The sequence below is a fragment of the Rhipicephalus sanguineus genome, chromosome 6, assembly GCF_013339695.2.
Source record: "Rhipicephalus sanguineus isolate Rsan-2018 chromosome 6, BIME_Rsan_1.4, whole genome shotgun sequence".
NCBI classification, from domain to species: Eukaryota; Metazoa; Arthropoda; class Arachnida; order Ixodida; family Ixodidae; genus Rhipicephalus; species Rhipicephalus sanguineus.
Genome location: NC_051181.1, coordinates 37,329,378 through 37,352,357, shown reverse-complemented (window position 1 = coordinate 37,352,357; position 22,980 = coordinate 37,329,378). Strand labels below are relative to the sequence as shown.

Sequence of the window (22,980 nt, the reverse complement as noted above, 5' to 3'; positions counted from 1 at the left end):
GTATAGTAAATTTTAAAACGTAACATATTTTACAAGTTATCATTTGCATTCTACCGAAAGCCAAATCTTGCTATTATTCAAAGTTGCTTCCACTTCCTTTGAACCAAAAAGAATGACATTTGCACATGCCTTGTTACAATTTTAAAATAACATTGTGCAGGTTGGTTGGGTCATGACAAATATGCTAATTTTTCTTTATAATATGTGATATATACTATTCGAATTCGATTCGAAATTATTGGACCAAAATCACTATTTGCTTCGAATTCGCTTCGAACCTAAAATTTACTATTCGCACAAGCCTAGTCATAGATGACACTAGTCATAGATGACAAGAATATTGGGCATCCACCATCTACAGGATCTTCGTAGCTGACTAATTCTGCTGCTGGCCCTTTTTCAGTGTCATTACCGTATTTACTCGCGTAATGAACCCACTTGCATAATGAACCCACCCCCCACTTTAGTCCTTGAAAAAAAAAAAAGAAATACATTTTTAATGTATGTATCTGTTCATTTTATTTCGGTGTGATTGCCAGCACCGCTGACAATCGAATGTATCTGTTCATTTTATTTTGGTGGGATTGCCAGTGCCGCTGACGATCGCAACAACGTTAAATCACGCCATTATATCTCAAAACAACAACTGAATAAGAGTGGAAACATAGTTTTAACAACCATGCTAAACAATTGCCAGCAGCACGAGCACGAACGACAAGTCAAAATTTTAAAGTAGCGCCTCTTTGCAGCGCAGCGCCATCAGTTGAATTCAGAAGAAACCTCCTTGCTTATAGCATAACCTCCGAGATTGTGCGCCGGCAGGTTTTTCGAGAGAAACCTGCCGGCATGCAATCTCGAAGGCCATGCTTGTAGCGCCACACAAGCACAGCAGAATGCAAACAAAGCCAAAAACAAAGTGCAACGGTGCCGACAGCACAAGGTGCACCCGCAAAGTGTGTGCGCCGCCATCCGTCGCTGCTTCTTTGTTGTCGGGTTTCTCGATCGTGGTGAACTTCGTTGGTCACCTGCTGCGTAGGGTACAGTGGGTCGGTACGCTAGCTACACGGCTGATTTTAAACTCAAGGTGGTCGAACATGTGCTGGAGCATGGAAACCATGTGGCTGGATGCTTCAGCAACTTCAGTGTCGATTTGGTGCGCGTACGTTACTAGAAAAAACAAAAGGAAGAGCTTCGGGCTACAAAAAAGGATCGTCACGCATTTTGCAGGCCAAAGCAAGGAAAGTTTCCCTTGTGGAGAGCGAAGTTCTCGAATATGTAAAGAGGCTCCGTAGTGAGGGATGTGCAGCGTCCCACAAAATGATTTAAACACGTGCGGGCCATGGTGAGAAATCAAGGCATTCTTGCCACTGACTTCAAGGCCAGCAGCGGTTGGACAGCGAGTTTCTTAAAGGACCCCTGACACCAAAATTGAAACCTCGAGATGTTTGTGTTGTTTGATTGTCCTGTATACGGGGCCATTTCTGACCGATTATTAGTGGCAAACGTCGCCTTTAAGATATCTTAATTTGGTTTTAAATTCAGCGTGAGTGCTCATTTGAGTTGGCTGCACCTTGCGACATCCTGGTGTGACGTAGATAGAGGCCTCGTGTGACGTTCTACGAGTAAAGCAAGTATTGTGGACGTCACAGAAGGTTTGCAGGGCGCACGTGCACAATACAACGAATGGCACCCGGCGAGGCCTATTGTTCCGCACCCTTCTCACTCTGTTGTCGGGCTGCTCTCGAGGTAGTTTCCGTGAGGGGACACGCACTTAACAGGTTTAACCCATACTGAGGCACCCACATACTTTCAATCTCTACCGCGCGCGGGGCACCGATTTGAAAACCGCGCTTTCAACGTCACCACAGCTTGAGTGCACGTGGTCTTTGATGCTCCCCCGCATGGGGCGCTATTTTCTTGTGGTTTTTAGGCGGGTGTTTCGAAGTGACGCTAAAATGGTCACAATTAACTGCGCTAGAATTAGTTATACGATACGCTAAAGCATTTATGATTTAACTTAGGGATTACCAGACACAAAGCTGCAAATTACAGTAAAAAAGTCACGAACAAAAATTTTGCTGTCACGGGTCCTTTAACACCGTCGTGCGAAATTTCAGCTCTCATAACTCCCGCAATCTTTTTCTCCCGCATAATGAACCCTCCCCCCAAAGTGGCGCATACTTTTCGGAAAAAAAAGGTGGGTTCATAACGCAAGTGAATATGGTACATCATATGTCATAGATATATCACTGTTTTACAGGATCTTTTGTGGATTACTCCTACCACTCCTTTGGTGTCTTATGCAGTGGCACACCAACTTCTTCCCGAGTGGGGGGGCAAGACGCATTTCCACACAACTTTACGCATGAATACAATTGCGTCAATAGCAGCCTTCCCAATGGTAGTTTTTTATCAATCAGTGGAATTTCGCTAATGCCTAAAAGCTGTTCTCTAATAATCGCGTATTTTAATATGGGTATCAATGACTGCACCTTGTGTTTTCCGCGATTAGTGCTGCACTTTTTTACTTGCGCATATTCAGCTTTACGTATATTATACTTTGCCTTGTTAGCTTCTAGTCGAAATAGTGTATCTCGCACGTTGTAATTACTAGTGCTGTTAATATCTTACTATATTTGTTAACTTGTCCACCACAAGTTTTTTTTTTAAAGTGAGCATTTGTGGTATTAGTTGCGTAGCACCTTCTTTATACTCATCGCATTTGCAGCATTGCACATTGATTGTCTGTCTGCAGGTGCGATGCTCAGATGATAAACGTGTTCACTGTGACATCCCCAGCTCCTAATTGTATAAGTGTACGCGGAACTGACCTAAATTATACTGTGTTTTATAAAAGGGTCACTGGTGTGAAAGAGGCATGGCACTATACATATTACACACACCACTCATGCGCTTTTCAATCAGCAAGACTTTGATTTGGGCGGGTTGGTTCATAGTTCTTCAAAAGTGCGTATAAAAGAGCATAATAAGAAGCAACACACAACGACATCACAATTGCTGACTAACAACTGGTTTTATTTGCACCAAACCCTGCCTTTCCAGCAGTGCGTGATTTCATTTGTGGTTAATTATTACTAGGCTTGTGCGAATAGTAAATTTTAGGTTCGAAGCGAATTCGAAGCGAATAGTGATTTTGGTCGAATACAGTAGACTCCGACAAACTCGAAGGGACCGCGGTCATCTGTTCGTCTTATCAGGAGTTCGGCTTATCAGAAGTGCCCCCAAAAAGAGAGATGCTAACATGCCAAGTGCATCCAAATATGTTACCTGAAAACACTGACTGGAGTAGACTTACAATGGGGGCAAAAAGACAAGAAAAAGCATTTATTTGTCTCATCTAGATAAACGCTATGCCTTCAAGCAGAGTATTCACACGAATCATGCGAGCGCCTGATTTCGCGGGTTCAAAAATAAAAAAAATTATGAAGATACTGCTACTACATTTTAATGATAAAACTGTAACACGCTCCTATGTTGACGATTACAAAAAAAGACAGAGAGAGAAGCACAGTTTTCCTTCAAATAATGTATATTTATTGTCCTGCCAGTTCCTTTTTTGCGGTGAGCCCGTTTTGCTGGCTCTAAGATCGCTTCTGGATACGTCTCGGTCACGTGCTGTTGCCTTGACAAAGTCATGATACGCTCAGTTGCTTAAAGGAGTACTGACATGAATTTTAAAATTTTTCGGATTGTTGCTCTAAATGAAAGCACGGGTGTCGATAACCCTAAAAAGAGTGTCTTGGTGCCTGGGGATGCATTACATATATTTTTAATACCGCTTCTTTCAACCAGCAGTTTCGGTTTCGGTTTCGAGAGGGCGGCTTCGTAGTGACGTGTCAAGTCGGCCCGTGACGTCACGGGCAGACAGCAACCCACGAAATATGCACCTGCTGTCCTTTGCTGTCAGTCGAACGTGGTTCATGATGAGTGAACTGTCGTCCAGTGCCTCCGACAGCGATTTCTGTGATTTAGGCTGCATGCAGGACCCAGATTTCGCAAACCAAGTGAGCCGACTTGAAACGTCATAGGGCTCTCCATGCGGTGAAGCTGCCTTGCAGATGCTGGGAGATGAAAACTTTAAAAATCAAACTTAAATATTTATACGTGTTTCCCGGATGCGGTGTGGGGAGAGCGTTAACACTACATGCCAAGGAAACCAAAAAACGTCCGTTTTGTTGCACTTCAAAATCGTGTCAGTACTCCTTTAAGAAAGTCTGCAAGGTTTCTTCGAGGTCCGGATATTTTCCAGTTTTCGGCCCGTAGTAACTTTTCCTGATCGACGTGCAGCTGAAGATATCCCATTGCGCTACTCACGGTCACAAGCCTCGGGCACACGAAAAAGACACTATGCAGCTATATTCAGTGTACAAAATAGCCTGCCCTTGTGCACTTCCATAATCAAAATGGGTCATCACAATTTGCACTTCACTGGGAACAGCTACAACGCGCACGCGAACCAACTCGAACCAACGCGAACTGAGCACAAAATGTGCTCGACCGCCATTGTGTGATGGCGATGACAATGCACCTGACCCCTCTGACGGGAGTGCACCTCAGTGCCCCGCAAACTTGTTTTCGGTTTCGTCCTCGATTGTAATGCACAGACAATTTTTGTTCTCGTTGTCACTTTTTCTTTATTTTTTTTCCTTCACTCCCCTTGCCTTTGCCCCTCTGACCACGGCGGAGGGGCCCCAAGCTCTTGTGTTCTGTTCATCTTTGTACTCCAGCTGGGAAACCGAAGAACGGGGAGGGAGGGGGGGATACAAAAGGTCGCAATGGCTTGGGGCTCCCAGTTGTAAATCCCCCTACTCTTTTTGTTGCTTTCTTTGCTGATACAGCCCGCACGTCCCCCACCCACAGGCTGGGGGACTGGGGGTGAAGGGGATACCAGCTTTATCCGCTGACCATTTCCCGGGAAGCGCTTTTTTTTTTTTGCTTTTTTGCCTTTTCTAGGTTGCCTGAATGCCCCACCAAGACTGCAGTGTTCATTTCGCAGAATCGCCAGCGTTGTCGATCACCGCGAAAGTTCGTCTTAAGAGAAGAGTAGAGTTGGGCGGTTCGTCTTGAGCGAATTTTTTTTGCATTGAGTCTATGGGAAACCAAACAAACGGTTCTCTGTTGTTCGGTATAAGCGAGAATTCGTCTTAACCGAGTTCGTCTTAACGGGAGTTCACTGTAATTTCGAATCGAATTCGAATAGCCTATATCACATACTATAAAGAAAAACGAGCATATTTGTCATGACTCAACCAACCTGCGCGTCTTTTTTTAATTGTAACAAGGCATGTGCAAATGTCATTCGTTTTGGTTCAAAGGAAGTGGAAGCAACTTTGAATAGTAGCAGGATTTGGCTTTCAGTAGAATGCAAGTGATAACCTGTAAAATATGTTACGTTTTTAAAATTTATTATCCTTGGAGCATATAAGCCAAGTTTTTAAACTTGAAAAATGATGAATCGATGTGAGGGTAATATATGTTCATTTAACCTTGAAGTGGGGCTTCGCGGCAGTGCGGATTTTCTCTGGAAAGGTGTATTCACTGTATAGCACTCCTCCACTGCAGTGAAACCGCCTTTACAGGAGCTTACAAGCGAACAGTGCGGATTTTTCCTGGAAAGGGGTGTTCACGGTATAGCACCCCTTTCATGCAGTGAAACCACCTTTACAGGCGGGTTACAAGCGGACTAATATACACCTATTCGTTCATTTCGAATACTTCGAAATTTTCAATAATTTAAATTCGTATCGAAGCGAATTCGAATACTGTATTATTCGTTCGAATATTCGAAGTGCTCGAATATTCGCACAAGCCTAATTATTACACAAGAGGTCAAGCTGTTTTTCATTGTTAAAAAGTGTGCATTATAAAGAAGGCCGTTGATAGATGCAGGCCAACCTTTTAATCATACTGTCTGTAGTTGTACGTCACCTAGCTGAATTGTCGACATCGCAGCAGTGTTTCCGCGCGGACCAAACCGTACTTGAACTGACAGCCAGGCTATCTGGTCTTGATTTATCTTGAATTGACTTGTACAACACAAAATACAATTCGGTCGGCAAAGAAGCATGCACGGACAGCACTGACTCCATACTGAGCTGATTCCATACAATATAAACGCAAACTGTACACGCAGGCGAGAGGAATATTGGTTAACAAGCAGAAAATAGAGAAAACAAAAGGTTCCCTAATCTGTTTACCGCTTAGCGTGACTTTTAGGAAATTGATCTCCTTATCGCTTAAGAAGGTAGACGATTAACAGATGCACGTTGTACTGTTTTCTTAATGTGGTAGGTCTGTACAATGACTTTTTGTTCATGTTGCTGCGTCTACCTATTAGGGGCAAAGCTCCTCTTAGTCTAACCTTGTCACACGTCCGGCGTAAGGCGTAACCAGCAGTATCACCCTAACAGTATCTCCCATCACCGATCCTTTGCAAGCTGCCCACTACTTCGTCTTTACAAACATCCCACTATGATCCATCACGATCCATTACTTCACCGACCATAAAGCCGTTATAATGAAGGGGAAAGGGAAGCCACCTTTGCAAACTGCCCACTACGTCTTTGCAAACATCCCACTACGACCCATCACCGATCCATCACTTCACCGACCATGAAGCCGTTATAATGAAGGGGGAACGGAAGCCACGTCTAGCTACCACTTACGATTAATAAAATTTCTTGTACAGATATATACAGTGTTTGTCATGTCTTTGATGATGTACTGGGCTATCGCTTTGATTACTGCTGGGCGAAACCACTGAAGATTTCACGGTGTAACCATGATTGCTTCAGGAGCTTCGCCCAAGCTCTTCATCATTCACCCGTGGATATGCTGTGAATTTTATCACCTTATTATTAAACAGTCGCTTGCACTGATGCTTCGTGCAGTGTGCTGCCAGGTTTGATAATCGTTCATATTTTTCATATTTTCACTGGCACTCTCGTAATCTCACATTGGCACACCTTCCACTTCGTCCAATATAAGTATTGCCACGTGGCAGATGGATCTGGGATACTACATAGCTGTTGAAGTGTGCACGTTCACGTTTGTATTGGGCGCATTGAACCCTTAGTTTACAGTCTCCACTGTCTATGTGTGTTTCTTTGCCGTCCGTGTTGTATTTCGCACTGTACAAGTCAATTCAAGGCGAAACAGTTTCAGTATGGCAATTTTAAGTGGTTTTCATTGACACAAATTATACCCATTGAGTCTCATTAGCTCTTGTTACAAAGTTTGTATTTAAGTTTTCCACAAAAGATAATCTGGTATCATCTACATGAATTATAAATTTAGCGTTGTTATCAATGCTTGCAATCTCATCAAGGCAAATATTAAACAGAAAAGATCCCAAAATGCTTCCCCGGGGCCCGCCACATTTAACCTTTTTTTTCCGACTGCAAGCTACAGTCTGCGTTCGACGTAAATAGGATGTGTAAGATGAACGTGGTTGAGAAATCAGTGTGCTTCAGAGAAGTCCTAAGAATAAGCCGAGTGCCAATTTTTTACTGTAAGAGTTCACTAATATATATTCTTCCTGAGGAGGAAGACCAAGTTCAGTCAATTTATTTTTATAAAAACCACATTGAGCGGGTAGCATAAGATTATGAATGACTATGAACATACACGCTAGGTGTCGTTTGTGACCCTCCTACTTTTTACAGCGGTGGAAGGGGTGTGGTGAAGGAGGGCAAGTGTCTCTTTACTCCTGCTCCTCCAAGTAAATAAGCCGTAGGCAAGTCGGCGATTGTAATGTTAAACTAGTCCGCTTTGTTCGCTTCTGTATTGGTCGTTAGCTATTTATGATTGATCGAAATTTTCTTGGTCATGCCCACGGCATCCGCTCGTAACGCGATCTAACAAATGCCGTGGCAATGACCCATCACGTAATGACCACTTATGGACGACTACATAAAAATATACGAAAATAAATTATCTCCAATACTGCATATTTTTGGCCATTGATTCTTCACTACACTCAAATCTGGAGATAACGAATTATCAGTTATAACAAATTAAATGAAGAATAGTCTTGTCATAGATACAGTGTTACAAATAAATGCTTATAACGAATTTTCGAATATAACGAAGTTATTTCCGTTGCAGATGTGACTGTTATAATGAGGTTTGAGTGTATTGGTAAAAAATGTTTGATGACAATAAAATCTCCTGCTTGTTAAGCGACGTCACAAATCTGCGAACACTCACTGCGTGAAAGTTATGTGGGCACACTAAACAGCGCATTACTATGCTGAAGCTTTTTCGGAATTGCTGGACAGTGCCTCTTTCTGAGCATAATTCAAGAAGGCTGCCCGCCGATCACTTTGTCAATGGCTACTTATACGATTAGGGGAGATGGATTCACATGTGTGTAATAAATATTTCCAGTTGTAGTAAAACGATGTTGAGCTGTTTGTGCGCATATCTGCAGCTCTCTGTGAACTCTTTGCGGAAAGAGAGAGAAATAAACATTATTAGGAACAGGTGAGAGCCTTCACAAGTGGGCAGTCTTCTTAGTCCAGAAAACTGTGGACTCTGACCCTGGTCAGGTCGATCATGTTGCAGGGCAAGCTTGAAAGCTGTGCTTCCCACTGCTCGAGTCGACAGCCTTACTTACCGCATTGTTGCAAGCTGCCGCAGCCACTGCAGGCTAAAGCGGAAACCATTTCTAGCTCTCCCGACTCGGCCCGCCTCAAACACCTCTGCACACTCTTCGACTCACGGCAGCTGGGATATAGAGCAGCAGCGGTTCTATTCGTCTTCGAAGAAAGAAAATGAATTTCTTGAAGCAGGAAGAGCATTTGATCGGTCCATGAAGCGTTTGCCGGTTCCCACCTGCTCTTGCGTCATCCGTGATGTAAATTTCAGAACAGAATAAAAGCATGGCACAATGATCTAATGTTCTAGATCTCCTGCTCAGTGGTAGCCTCCTCTGCAATGTTCGAAATGTCACATAGGTGACCCATAGCACAGAAAGCTTACAGTGCGTGGTCGTGAGACACGGAAGACAATCTTCACAGCAGAAGTCTAGGACAGATATGTTGTGAAATTTCATTATATAGTTACATGATTGCCGTGTTGAATGAAAACTTGAAAACTTCGCCACAGTCGTTGGTTTCCCAGTGTGCACCCGACAATGATCATTGTCGAAAGTGATGGGGGCTGTGCCCCCCTTGCCCCCCCTGCCTCCCGGTAGATACGCCTATGGTCTTATGTATGACAAAAAATTAGAGCTGTGAGAATAGCTAAATTCTGAGTGCGAATCGAATTCGAATAATAATGTTTGAGTGCGAATCGAATCGAATAATTTTCTAATATTTTTCCAATACTTCGAAGCGAAATTGCAGAAAAAAAGTTGAAGAGGATTCCTAAGTATATTCTAAATTACATTCTAAAAACATTGTACAGTGAAACCTCGCTAATACGATCACAGCTCATACGAATTTCGGGATGATACGAATTTTTCGTTGGTCCCAGGCAAGGCTCATTGGCCTGCAATGTAACGGAATACGGTTGTTGCGAACCGATTTTCACCCAGCGAAGTTTGGTACGAACGTACGCTACTGCCCAGGTACGAAGGGGTGCTGTCCGCGCTGTCGCGGAAGATGCGCCAAGTACGTGCGAGCACGGGAACGTAAGCGTGGGCATGCTCGCCGTACCGCCAAATCGTCAGAATCACGGTGTAAGAAGAACATTTTTGTTACGGTCAGAATAAACCTTCAGAGATGTACCACGGCCTCCGAGATTGTGTGTGCGAATCTTTGAGGCTCTTATGTGCCTCTACGTGCCTTCGCGTTTAGATTGCAGAGGACATTAGCACCATGCTTTTTTTTCTAACGCGTTGACGCGCGCTGCTGTCATTGCACTGTGTTTACACGTGCCTGCCTCGTGCATCAGACATCCTATGAAAGGTGGACGAGGACCGAAAGAAGGTGAGGACGGTCTTGGCGAAGGAGTCAGGCCTCACAACGTCAACATGCACAACCGCTGAGGCCGCACTTGTGTGGGCATGGCCTTAAATCTCCCAAAAAATATCCCCAACACCTCCGTGACAACAAAATCATAACACAGGACCGTGGTTCTATAATTTTGTGGCCTTGATCCATCGCGTCAAAGCGCTTCTTTTGTTACTTTCACTGTAGTACTCTGGTGTCACGCAAAAAAGCATACTGACAATCATTCAGGGTTCTTACTGACATTGCTGCGGCCCTGAAAAACAATAAATGAATATGTACGCCAGCTTTCTTTTGTCGCATGCTAATTTTCCATGCTTCTTGGTGATACGAATTTTGGATAATACGAATATTTTTTGTGGTCCCGTGAGATTCGTATCACCGAGGTTTCACTGTAGCTCCGCAATGGTGCAACCGGGTGCAGCCATTTTGGGCTTGTCGGAAAGAGCATTTCTCAGTCTTCAAATTTCCCGTTTCAGCTAGGTACTCCACTCAGAAACAAGCGTACAAAAAGCAAATGTTTAAAGTTCGAGTGGAGGTCTCCCATTGGGTGCGTCCACGATGTTGCTCCAGCACTCCTCGCCATTGGTCTGGTGCTCGCTCCGGGAGAGCGTCGTCTGCTGCTTGTGTGTCGCGAGGTCATGGTTGTCGACAGTCGCGCTACTTACGCGTTCGCTCATTCTGTGTTCATGGCTCGACGATCACTTAGAATATAATTACGCTTTAGTTTGGCAGCTGCAAGCGGAACGTCAATCATCAGATTACAATAGTGCGCCGCGCTCGTCGTGAACATCGCAGACGCACGTCTCGGACCGACTCTGGGTCCCGCTATTAGAGGTTTTGCTTGTCGGCACTTTGAACCTCGTGATGAAGACCATCGATGGACGACTCTTTGTACTCACGATTGAGCATGACGTACTTTGAAACATCGGGCACCGTGGCCACGCACACCGCGACCGAGCTTACTGCTTGAAGTCGTGACTAGGCCTAACTTGCGCTAGTTGCGGCTTTTTCGCGAAAGCGAAGAAGCAACGAATCGCATCGCCCACTAGCTTCTCGGAATCATGGATGGGCACTTCACACATCAACAGCGGACCCCCCAGCCAAGCTCGTCGCACAGCAACCGCTTAGAGCACTGGTGGAAGCGGCTAGCAGCTTCGTACGTCGGCGCCCCAAAACACAAGACGAAACACGCTGCACGCCGATTTATCGTCATTATATTTATTTTCTGTTATTATAAACCGTTATATTTATTTTCCGGAGGTTCGAATAGTAAAATTCCGGTGCGAATCGAATTGAATAGCAAACACTAGTAAAAAAATATTCGAAAGTTTGAATATTTGCACACCCCTACAAAGAACATATTGTGCATTACTCTTTTACAGGAGCTTCTGTTGTTCTTTTGTCCGTTACTGATGCAATAGGAATTGTCACAGTACTGTAAGCAACACAACTATGGGGAATTTGTATGTGTGCAGTGGGACACAGCCACCGTAAGGTGCAGTAAAAAAGAGGACACGGTGGGAAAGAGTGCAGACTGCCAACTGTTTTATTTTTGTTAGTGCCAGGAAGCTTATATAAGGGCACAGGGATGCAACAGCTGCGTCAATTGTGCCAATTTGATACAATTCCTTATTTTTGCGCCAAGCTGAACCAAAACCGTGAAATTTGTTAAAATTGCGCCACGCTGCGCCAAAATGCCCGACCAGCTTAAAATTTTCTCAGCTGCGTAAATTTGAGCGAGAAATGAAGGCCGCGTTGTCGTCATCCAATACAGACACGCAGACCCTAACCCTAACCCCCTGCGAAAGAAAAGAAAAAAGTCAGTTTCACTGGAAGCCCGAAGCAATGAATGCGATAGCAACAAATTGTAATGCTATACAAAGTGAGGCTGGCAGCAGACTCTTGTATCCGACCTTGCGTAACTCTACAAAACGTTGGTGTAACAGAATACGGCCTTTCCAGGGAAAGATGCTCTTTCTGCACAGTGTCTTCGCATTGAGGGCGCAGCACATAGCAGGATATAGGATCCGCCCGCTGATGGCTGCCGAGATAGCGCACGCACCAGCGATCGCGACCGCGCCCTGAGAATCAAAGTTCAAAAGTTGCTGATCGAGCGACGGCCCCTCCCCTCCCCCCCGCCCCCCTTTCGCGTCTTTTCATGCTCGTTCAAAGTCGGGCGGGGCGTTTCCTCTATGCTTCGATGGCAGGCTTCCCGAGCGGAGTAGTGTTATCGCATGCGCCCTCCGAGCGACGGAGATGGGCTGCCTCGTTTGATATCTGCTTCAGCCGCATTCGTCGCACGCACTCGCGCGCTTTTACCCATGGTAGAACATACTATGCACAGGGATATGTTATCAGTTTGGACTTTATATGGAAGATGACGGCAAAAACTTATAGAAAGTGTCCATATAGTTGCTATCGCAATAGAAAAGGACAGTAGTTCTCAAATTTCCTGATGCTTGTTTTATTGCTCACAGAACGCTTTTTAAGCCACTTTTGCCGCAGTACGCTGGTGTCCTGCGGAAAAGCATACTGAGACTTAGAAGGGGCTATTAGTACTAGCTGTCAGGGACACAGCACATTTTGTTCCTTAATTACTCATTCGTGCACGCGAAGTGTAATTACGAGTACTAGTATGATCGCTGTCATCTAAAAAATTATTGGCAATCATTTGGAGCTGCTGTGTATGGCATTTCTGCGGCCTTGAGAAACAATAGACAAAAGCATATGCCAGTTTTCTTTTTTCGCTACCCCCACTTGCTCCTGCTTTACGAATCTCCCAAATTTCCTGGTTGCCAGGTTCACAGGTCCACATTAGCACTTCCAGTGCCTGTCGAATTATTTGACATGTCCTGCAAATGCTAATGTGGACTTAGTCATTGTTCGCACTAACTTAGTCATTGTTTGCACTGTGGGGTGGCTCAACACACTGCTTTTATTGAAATAGCGGTGTTCATGTGCACTGTGCACGAATTAGCTAATGTTCAATGGTTTTTACGTATTTTTGTTTTCTTTTCTAAAACTAAGCCTTCTTTGTTATACTGCTCCAAATTTGGGATTTTGGGCTTTCTATTCAGGTTTTATTTTCGCAACCTGCTCCAAATTTGGTATTTTGTGCTCCAAAAGCAACTTTTGCTGCTCCAAAAATTGCTCCAAATCCTATTTTGGCTGTTGCACCCCCTGAGGGCAGGATACATTTGCACCACCTAGAACGTTGCATTTCAGCAAGAATTACAATCATCTATGATGCATGTATATTTTGTTAGTCAGTATGTGCAATATTTGCTGCTTGACGCAAGAAAATAGCATGTTTCAGAGCCTAAAAAAGAGAAGCCTTGCTCGTAAATTGCACCAAATTAGTGAAAGTGGCGCTCACAAAAATAAAAGAATTGGTAGTCTACATTCTTTTCTTATCGTGTCCTCTTTTTTTTTCTGCATCTTACGGTGGCTGTGTTGAGCAGTACATTTATAAGTTCAGAATGAACCAACTAGCTTGCAACAAAGCTCCTAGTGAGCTATAGGGAGTTGTTTGGACAAGCAACACCTTAGCTTCATTGCTGTTTTCTGTAGTGGTGGCACAACATATAAATGCAGTCACTGCTGAGGAAGACAAGTCACTGCACATGCATGTTCAGAACATACTAGCGCATCCAACCTGAGTACCCATGTTGTACAACTGTTCCCGTGCTGATTGTGCTGAGCGAGACACAGGTGAATCCTCTGATCGTGACACAGCCCTTGACGGACCAACCTCACGTCAAGATTATCAGGCGACTTCGCACCTTGAGGATCTTCAAGTAACAGAAGAATGTCTATGAAAGTGACGACACGTCACAGTTCACTGACATTCCAGTTGTTCCGAAGCACCCAGCATATCTTTGGGCCAGGGAATCAACAGTGGTTCCACCAAACTGTGTTGGATTTGTTCAGCTCTGTTGCAGGCAGTGAACCCAATGCACAGATGTCTTTGTGCATGTCCAGCTCAGGTGCTAAGAGGGGCGCGAAGATTGCATGCCGCATTGCATTGCCAACAGAGATATGGCTGACAAAACATGCATTCCCATCATGAATACAGTAGGCTCTCGATAATTCAAATTTGAGGGGACCGCGGGATTTTGTTTGAATTATCACGTGTTCTCGTAAATATGACTCAGGGCAACATATCAACTAGTGTAATGATGTTTATTGTTTCACAGGGCTGCAGCAACATCATACCATGGGTACACGGGACCGTGGGTACGCAGGTTCAAATCCCGCCTTGCCAAGAAATTTCTTCTTCTCCTCCTTCTCTCCACTTCTCTTCTCCTGTCCTCCTCCTTTCCTTCCTCCAGCGCATTGTTAGGTGATGCATGGTGATGTCGTCACTCGGCGACGTCATCACTATAGGTAGCCAACATTAGGGCTGACGCAGACTTGACCCTTCCTGTACCCGACAAGTACATGCAGCTGCGTATGAAGATTTGAGGCACTATTTACATCAAGACCGTATTTTCTTGCGTATAACCCACTCCTGCACATAACCCTGCATCCCCAGCTACCAACTACGGAAATATACAAAATTAAAGAAATAATAATAAGTAACCACGTATTGTCGTGAAGGCGTCTTGCTTACACTATCATGAGGCAGTGCCGTGAAGCCAACTTTCACACCGAAATTCTCATCACAAGTACAATAATTTCCTTGAAAGTTATATATTGAATTATCCGATGTATCGAACTAATTTCTGTTTTTTCGCGAGTTCGATATATGCGTGTTTAACTGTATATATGTGTGTAAATGCAACTACCATTAGAATGTAGATGTCAAGAGTTTCCCGAAAACTTCGGCCCCATTGACTCTGTGGGAATGTCATTTCTTTGAATAATGTTCACTGCTCAATTCGTATAAATCTAGTGGAGTCAATTAAGTTTTGACAAAAGGTTTCTCGTGCTGATGATACATGTTCCAGCTTTCGTCTAACATTGAATGAACTGTCAATTTTAGTCTTGAAACTGCTTTAGAGAAGTCTTTCTGCAACTAGCAGATAGCACGAGCAGCATTGTGAATTAAGTTATCAAAGTGTGTGTTTGAAAATATTTTCTTTATTATGTGCTGCTTGAAATATTTATAACACGACACTTGTTCTAGAGCAGTTCCATAAATAATGCAGTTTACCACGAGGGAATCAGATCAACAAGAAGCAAACGTGGCTTTACATTTAATGAAGTCACTGATACATAAGATTTTTAGTGGTCTCCTTCAGGTGACAGAGAAATGTCCAGGTAAGCTCAAAGAGCCTGTATTAAATAGAGCTCAGTTGTGTTCATGCACTCAATGGTATTGTCAATGGCTCGATGGTACCAAACAACAATTCGCAAATCTGACTCTTTCAAGGTCAGACTGAAAGTGTGAGCTATTGAAATTGTGACACTTCATGGTGTAAATAACAGAATCAGCAGCAAACCAATTAACTGGAGGTGAAATGCTGTGAGAAAGTTTGTTAATGTGAATAAAAATAATAAAGGCCTTAAAGGGACACTAAAGGCAAATATTAAGTCGACGTTGATTGTTGAAATAGCGGTCCAGAAACCTCGTAGTGCTGCTTTTGTGCCAAGGAAGTGCTTATTTTGAAATAAAACCACGTTTTTAGTGGTCCGCATCGCGTTAGCGCGTTTCAAATCTCCCGCCTGAAAATACGACTTTCATACGTCACTGCTGCCGTGCCCAACGTTGCCCGCTTTTACTGCGTGGCCGCCGACACTAGTAGCAGCCGAGCAGAAGTAGCTGTTGATAATATTGCCGTTTTAGAAGTTGTCATACATTGGGCTTTCACTCTGACATAAATTGTTATTTGCCTTTAGTGTCCCTTTAACACGCATCCCTATGGGACACTACATGTTACATCACCGGAAGTAGTGGAGCACTCATTGGCAATGACATATTGAGTATGGCTGTTGAGGGAACACTAAGTGTGTTTAGGTGACTGGAATCTCCATTTAATTTGGCTACCTTAAAGAGTAGTTGCTGATGTAGTACATTACTAAAAGCTTTGGCAAAATCAAGAAGGACGCAATCAAAAATGGAGCCTTTGTCGAGAGCCGAGAGGACACTTGCTTTATTGCGTGGCTGTAGGATCTAGAAAGCACTGTGTAATGTTAAGAAATTACCTTTCTCTTCGCCATTCTTGTTAATTCTTCAGAGCAATGAATTGTTTGTGGCAAAGTGTGAATTTGGTAGACAAGCCACTTTTAGAGGCTATTTATTGCACACATAGTTCATTTAGGTTGCGTGTGCTTGCTATGTTGCATATCCTTTCCTGAACAGGACCGTGTGGAGGGTGCACGCCACCTTGTGTCGCAGCTACGCAAGGGTAACGGCCTCTGCTCCAAGATCCTGGGGCCACTTGAGCGGCTCATGGATGCATACATTCACCTGGCATACCTGGACCCACCCAGTGCACCACGAGGACAAGGTAAGCACCATCACAGCTTAACCGCTGTTGTTCCATTCTTAATCCACTATTAAATTCACATAGAAAATAGTGTACAATATATGCAGATTTTTCAGGCAGAAACACGAGCCTTCTATGATGTCCCGTACTCGTTTATGTTTATCTTTCACACTGCAAACATACTACTGTCTAAGCAGAGGGTGGATGTTAAGGTCATCACATTCACCGGGAATGGTTGTATACTTGTAGAGAACTGAGCATACTAGAACGGAACAGAAGTGCAGAATAATGCAGAAGTAGGCTTAATACTGACACATAGTGTCACAATGGTGTAGCAATAAAAACATAAGGAATATCAATGGTGCGGCATTACTAGTTAGGAATTTGTTGGTAATGCCTTGCAATCAGTGACAGCTTAGAAAATAAATTTCTATTTAGGCAGGAGTTTGCCCATCCTAAGCTTTATTATCAAAACTTTCTTCAGCTTAGTTTTAGTCGTTGTTGTAATGAAAACTTCCACCTTGTACCTTACAAGATTTGTATTCCATAACTGAGGAGCAATCACCATTGTATTGCAAAAGCATGGCCAGTGCAGAAAAAGGCGATTGGCAGCAGTGGAGCAGGTAAGTCCTTGCCTTGACATCACATGGCTATGATTGCAGTGATGCCAGTGTTCGTTCTCGGTGCTAGCATCACCATTCATGCATATTTCACATTGTAGTTTTTAAGTAATATGGAGGTGCTGCCAAGATGGGATGGACACTATCCCATCTTGGCAAGCTGCTGTCTCAGTTGACATGCGTAGTGTGTTTAGTTGGCTCAGCACGCAGCAACTATATCTGATGGCCGATTGCACAGACAGTAATTCTGCTCAAATGTATAAACAAACGAACAAACAAAAACTTGGAGGACGCTTGAGCTTCGCTTTTAAGAATAGAACACGATAGTGTAATCAGACCGTGATCATATCGCCTTCCCAATCGCTAGCCTGGCTTCGCTTCTTGGTGGATACCTAAACCATGCTGCAAGGAAAGCCAAACTGCGGACGCCCTCCGGCTCCATTATCTATGCATGCAGCGTGATGAAACGCAGCCACACCACGAGGTGATGCCGTTTAAAAGCGTGCCCATAGGCACGGCCAGTCTCGAGGCGCGCGCTCGCTTGAGTGAGCACATGCCTCTAGACCGGCCGTGCTGTGGGCCCTTTGTGCCATATTGTGGGTGATCGTCAAGCCGCTGAAGTCATATCCTCCGAGATGTGCGTACCACCAACGTTAGATGGCGTACAGTCAAGCCCACTTATAAAAATATTCCAGTGCCACGAAAATTCCATTGTTATGACCGATAATTGTTATAAACAGGTTGCACGAAAAAAAAAAAGCAAAATACAGCCATCTGCCGATTTTTCAAACATGCTTGAAAATGTGGACGCTTTCACGGCACCATCACAAGGCCCATAGACATCAGTGTATAAGAACGTCCGAAATTTCAGATGCTGAAACTCTTCGGTGTCCGATTTTTCGGACTTTCTGTGCAAACTGCAGGTCCGAAACAGCATTAAGTGGAGCCCCCACCTCTGCCGTGTCTGTAGGTTTGAACCAGCACTTTTGCGAGTTGATACATTTGTGGCCGTAGTAGAGTTCGATAGGTAGCTTTGCCGCAAGACTGTAGTGTAGTGGGGTGAAGCTAATAAAAAATCTGGTGTCCGGGACCACTGTCATGGCGCAATGCAGCGATGTCTTTACGGATAAGCACCAGAAATGTGCGTAGGCATGATAGCAGCAGTCGTAAAACGCACCAGTACAGCTTAATCGCTGACAACACTTATGATAAGCATCTTCAGATAACTGCTCAGCAGTGCATGTGGCCTAGCGCAGTTGTATGCATACTGCACGCATTTAATAGGGAATAAATGAAACACACCACGCCGCCGTTCATGCTGACTCTTTTTGCGAGACCACGAAGTGTGCCGCACACACGCGTTGCCTTCACGAAGGAAAGCAGCTCGCCATAACCACGCCTGTGTGCTGTCAGGAACAGAGTGGGCATGCCATAATGAACACTTTCACGGCAAACACGTGTGTACGATACAGCAAGCGCCCCGGCAGTGACCTTCATAGGCAACTTGCTGCACACAGGTTGCTGCAGTAGCCTATCACCTTGAGAAATGCTGAGGTGAGATCGCCACAAGTGTCATGCCACGTGCTCTTCACTGGCTGGCATGAGAAAACCCCATGTCCGTCAGCCTTGCTTGTTTTACGCAAAGTTCACAGACCTGCCCAGAATGAGGGACGAGCGAGCAGGCAGCGCATTGGCGCACTTAGGGTAGTCCACTCGTGTTTTGAAGGATGGCGCGGAGTAGCCCATTTATGTTCGGAGGGGTGGAAGGGCGACGGGAGAGGCACGCACAGAAGGCTGTTGATTCTGAGAAGATTGCAGGACGGCTGCTATTGTATCAGTGCGTTGTGAAGGTGTGGCAGCTCGAATTTTTCGCTTTTCTCTTTCTTTTCAAGGATTTCGTGTTCCACTGCCTTTCGGCACAGACACCTAACAGCCAGACTTCATTGTTATAACCGATAATGCGACATGGAGCCATTGTAGTAAGCGGGTTATTGTACCATAGAACACCAACACCAGAATTTCTGCGAAACGAGCTCTTTAATGCTACTGTCGGGTTAAAAGAGAGAGAGAAGCCATCAAAGCCTACATCAAGATAGCCCCACATGGCTTGTGTGTACACTGTGTATATCACTCGGCCAAATCAAAGAGCACTCAGCTTAATCACTGATGACAGAGGGCACTTGTAGGCTGGGGAGAGCATCTTTGCGCCAGGGTGTCTACTGACCTGGTAAACTTGGAATTGTCAGGGAATTTGGATATGTCTGGTAAAGTCAGGGAATTGTCATGGAATTCCTGAAAAACCTGGCCGGGTCATGGACTGCAGAAGAACGGTGATGTGGGCGAGTTGGTGAATGTACATTTTAAAGAGCTTGCAGCCTAAGCACGTGAGGGCTGAAAGAAAAGCGACACATTGAAGTAAAGAAAGCAAAGTAAAATGCACACGAGCACTGCATGGAAACTGACTGATGGCAGTCTGTGCGACCGTCACAAAAACAGTCTTGACGTTCGATCAAAGCTTATAAGGTCACTCGTTTTCCTGCAACTATAGTAAACGGCTGAGCAGAAGCATAAGAGGAAGGACAGTGCATAACTGTTACTTCTGCAGATCACATAGCATATCTCAATTCCCAAGCATGAAGTTACTCGCAACAATAAATTTTTGCTTGTTTGTTATTGGCCATGGCCTCGGCTTGCCTTGAAGGCACTCCGGTTTGGCCTGAAGCACTATGAGCGGAGGCTCGCCGAGCTGGGTCAAGCTCATTCATTCGTGTTGCAACAGCAGACGTCCTCAGTTCTGCACCCAGTTTACACAACTGCCCTGTCTTTTGTCTTTTTTACCAGTCAAGGGCTCATTTCCAGTACAGAGGCAGTCAGTTTTCTAAGCAGGCTTACGGGTCAGGAAATATGCTTAGAATCATCATGGAAAACCTGGATAAGTCAGGGTATTTGGAAAAATTAAATTGATAGACACCCTGATGTGGTTCGGCTACATTTGTGTGTCATTTTTCTGAAAAATTAAATTGTTGATAGTTTACACTCGGCATCGTGTTTTGTTTTTTAGCTCCAGTTCTCTCTTTGTTGTTTTGCGAGACAGTTTTACTATGTCTAACCAACTAGCCCACTACGGAACTTTCCTTAATTCAAGAGACCTAATTAGAGTTATGTAATGAGGATTCCAGGTAGCAGAAGCTTATTCTAATTGCAAGTATGCCAGAAATTTTTACAGAAGCATTTGTATATATATAGGTTACATTAAACTCGAAGGGGATTGAACAACAGGTAGTATGCAACATACAAATTCATCCTACCGTTTGGATGAAATGACGCTCTGACTAGGACTAAATGGACAGACACAGGAAAACATGACACTTGTGTACGAATAATCACTAACTCACCATACTTCCCAATTAACTGAACTTACAACATAATGCCTATTAGCATATGCTTATTGAAATGCAATGTATGTCTATCTGGAGCTTATGTAACCTTGCATGTCTTGGATAATCTCTTGAGATTGTGAAATTAGCTATTTGTTGCAGTAAAGCCATGTTATATGGGTTTGCTTCTTATTCATTTTTAATCAGTGCTCTCTTTGGGAAGGCATGACTTGTTATTTACTTTTGTGTATTGTTAATTGTTACTTTCCGTTTGTCTTTTGTTGGATGTATTGCTGAGTTTCGTTGCAAAGGGTGGTGTATTTTCAAAGGAAAAGGGAAGACTTGTCGATAGCATCTGTGCCGCCTGTCGTGTATCTGTGTTATCTGGCACTGTTGCCCTGATGCCTGAAACGGCTGTACGTAATGTCACTTGTCACATGAGTGTCTTATAGATAGCTATGCGTCTGGCATGAAAAAAGGTTGTTCTCATGCCCGCTATTGGAGTGAGCGTTGAGTTCTTTCTTGCGAATAGTCTGGCTGTGCATGGCATTCTGCAAGGGCCGTAACCTGACAAAGAGTATGAGGGATATTAATGTGGTAGATATTGCACCATATTTTGAATAGAGGTAGTGATACTGGGATTTTATGGTGCTTTGGCCCAGCTGGAGGATTGCTCAAAGAACAACTTAGTGTCAGACCAGACATACATGAATTCCTTGTGCCGTCCAACTGTTCAGTTTTATTTCAGTCAGTCAGTAAAATTTTTATTCAAATTGTGAGTATGAAGCATGGAACTGCCACACGGTCCCTTATGCATTCACCTGAGATGGCTCGAAGGCCATCTTCTTTTTCTTCTCAGTTGATCCTCCCTCCGAAGGCTTTCTGCACCTGACTTGGTTTTGCACTGCCTGTGTGATGGGCCCACATTTGACCTAGCGAAAATGCCAAATGATCACATCATGATGTGATGTCATGGTGACGTCACAAATTTTGGTGATTTGTGGCATATGACGTCATCACGTGATGACGATTTTTACCATCAGTCGTGTTGACGCTGATGGTCAATTTTCACGTTTGAGAGAGTGAAACATCTTTATTACGAATTTCCATTGAGCGAGGAGCACGGGAGGAACTCCTTGTCTGGGGTCCCTAGGACGATTCCGGTGATGTGTCGAGCCTGTTGTATAATGGCTCGGAGGACCTCGGGAGGTCCGTTGCGAAGGGCATCGTCCCACAGCTCTTTTTTGCGTAGCAGGTAGAGGAGAGTTGGCAAGGTAGGGAAGAGGTTTGCGGTGCACTCAATCGTGACATGGGAGATCGACAATTGTGTGGATAGAATTTGAGACATCAAAGGCTTTCCTCATAAAATAGTTATGAAAATGATTAGGTTGCTGGTATACCATCATTCGTTCTGTTACCAAGGCTCAATAAAATTTGTTGTTGGGCATGCCGCCTGGAGACACTATAGCATAACAGGAAAACATATTTAACAGAGGCATAACAGATCTGTGCCTTGCTTGCTTGACAGAAGAATTCAGGGGACACTCGACTAAAGTTGCCCGAACTAAGATAAATATAAAAGGATGGATGGCTGGTGGGGATGCCACTTAACATATGCCAGTTTTGTTCTTACCATTGGAAACCTTCTCTTTCTCACCATATGCAGTTCGGCTCCCCAGGGACACACCACTGCTCAAGTGGGTACCAATGGACACCATACCTGTGCTGACGCAAAATGTTGAGGTGAGGATTTATCATGTGAAGAAAGAAGGAATAACTGTTCAGCTACAGTTAAAATTATTCAAGCAGTGCACCTTTTCAGACATTCTTCTTTCTTATACAGATGACTTTCATTAATGTTTCCATGATTGGACTGTTGGAACTAATCAATTTATCCGGCAGGCAAAATAAATAGAGGCAAACAAATGACTGTTTCATTTGGCTGGTTCTATTGTGTGGGAGTGCAAAGGTTTTGAGACAGTCAGGACTATGTACTGGCCTGAAAAGGTGGCACTGCTTCCATACCAGGTGCTATTGTCACAGAAACCCTTTGAGGGTTTACGCCATACATCTATGTTTAAAACGCACGCCTTTATCATTCGTTTTTCCTGCTTGGCATGTGCTGACACACATCGGGAATACGTGGAACTTTTATTGCGATATGGACAGTCTCGGCTGAATTTTGCCATCGCCGTCGCCGCCGTCATGCACCGTATATGTATAAGTATGTATATATATATATAAAAGCCCCAAAGAAAAATAATTCAGAAAAATGCTTCCGAAGCGCGGAATCGAACCAGGGACCTCTCGCTCCGCAGCGGGTGGCGCTAACCACTACGACACAAAACGCAGATCCTCCACGTAGCTAACGGCGAGCGTTATATACACACCCTTTACCGCTGGACGGACTCAGAGACGGCAGGCGCTTGTAAGCGTTTCTTCATTACCAGCTAGATGGCGCTAGGAGCGCGACGGGCAAATTTAAAAGTCGTCGGCGAGCTCGCTCGCTTCTTCTTATATTTGCGCAGGGAGAACCTTGCCCTTCCGCTGTCTGCTCGCGCGGTTTTCTCGTGGT

The 22,980-nt window shown here is 44.3% G+C and overlaps 1 protein-coding gene across 1 annotated transcript in view; it reads left to right on the top strand.

Moving 5' to 3' along the window:
• Nucleotides 1-22,980, top strand: part of LOC119397205 (serine-protein kinase ATM-like) — a 273,224-nt gene that overhangs the window by 209,789 nt on the left and 40,455 nt on the right. The window contains exons 51-52 of the mRNA XM_049416492.1: nt 16,282-16,429; nt 22,072-22,148. Of these exons, the coding sequence (XP_049272449.1) occupies nt 16,282-16,429; nt 22,072-22,148 (225 nt within the window). The remainder of the gene's footprint in view (nt 1-16,281; nt 16,430-22,071; nt 22,149-22,980) is intronic.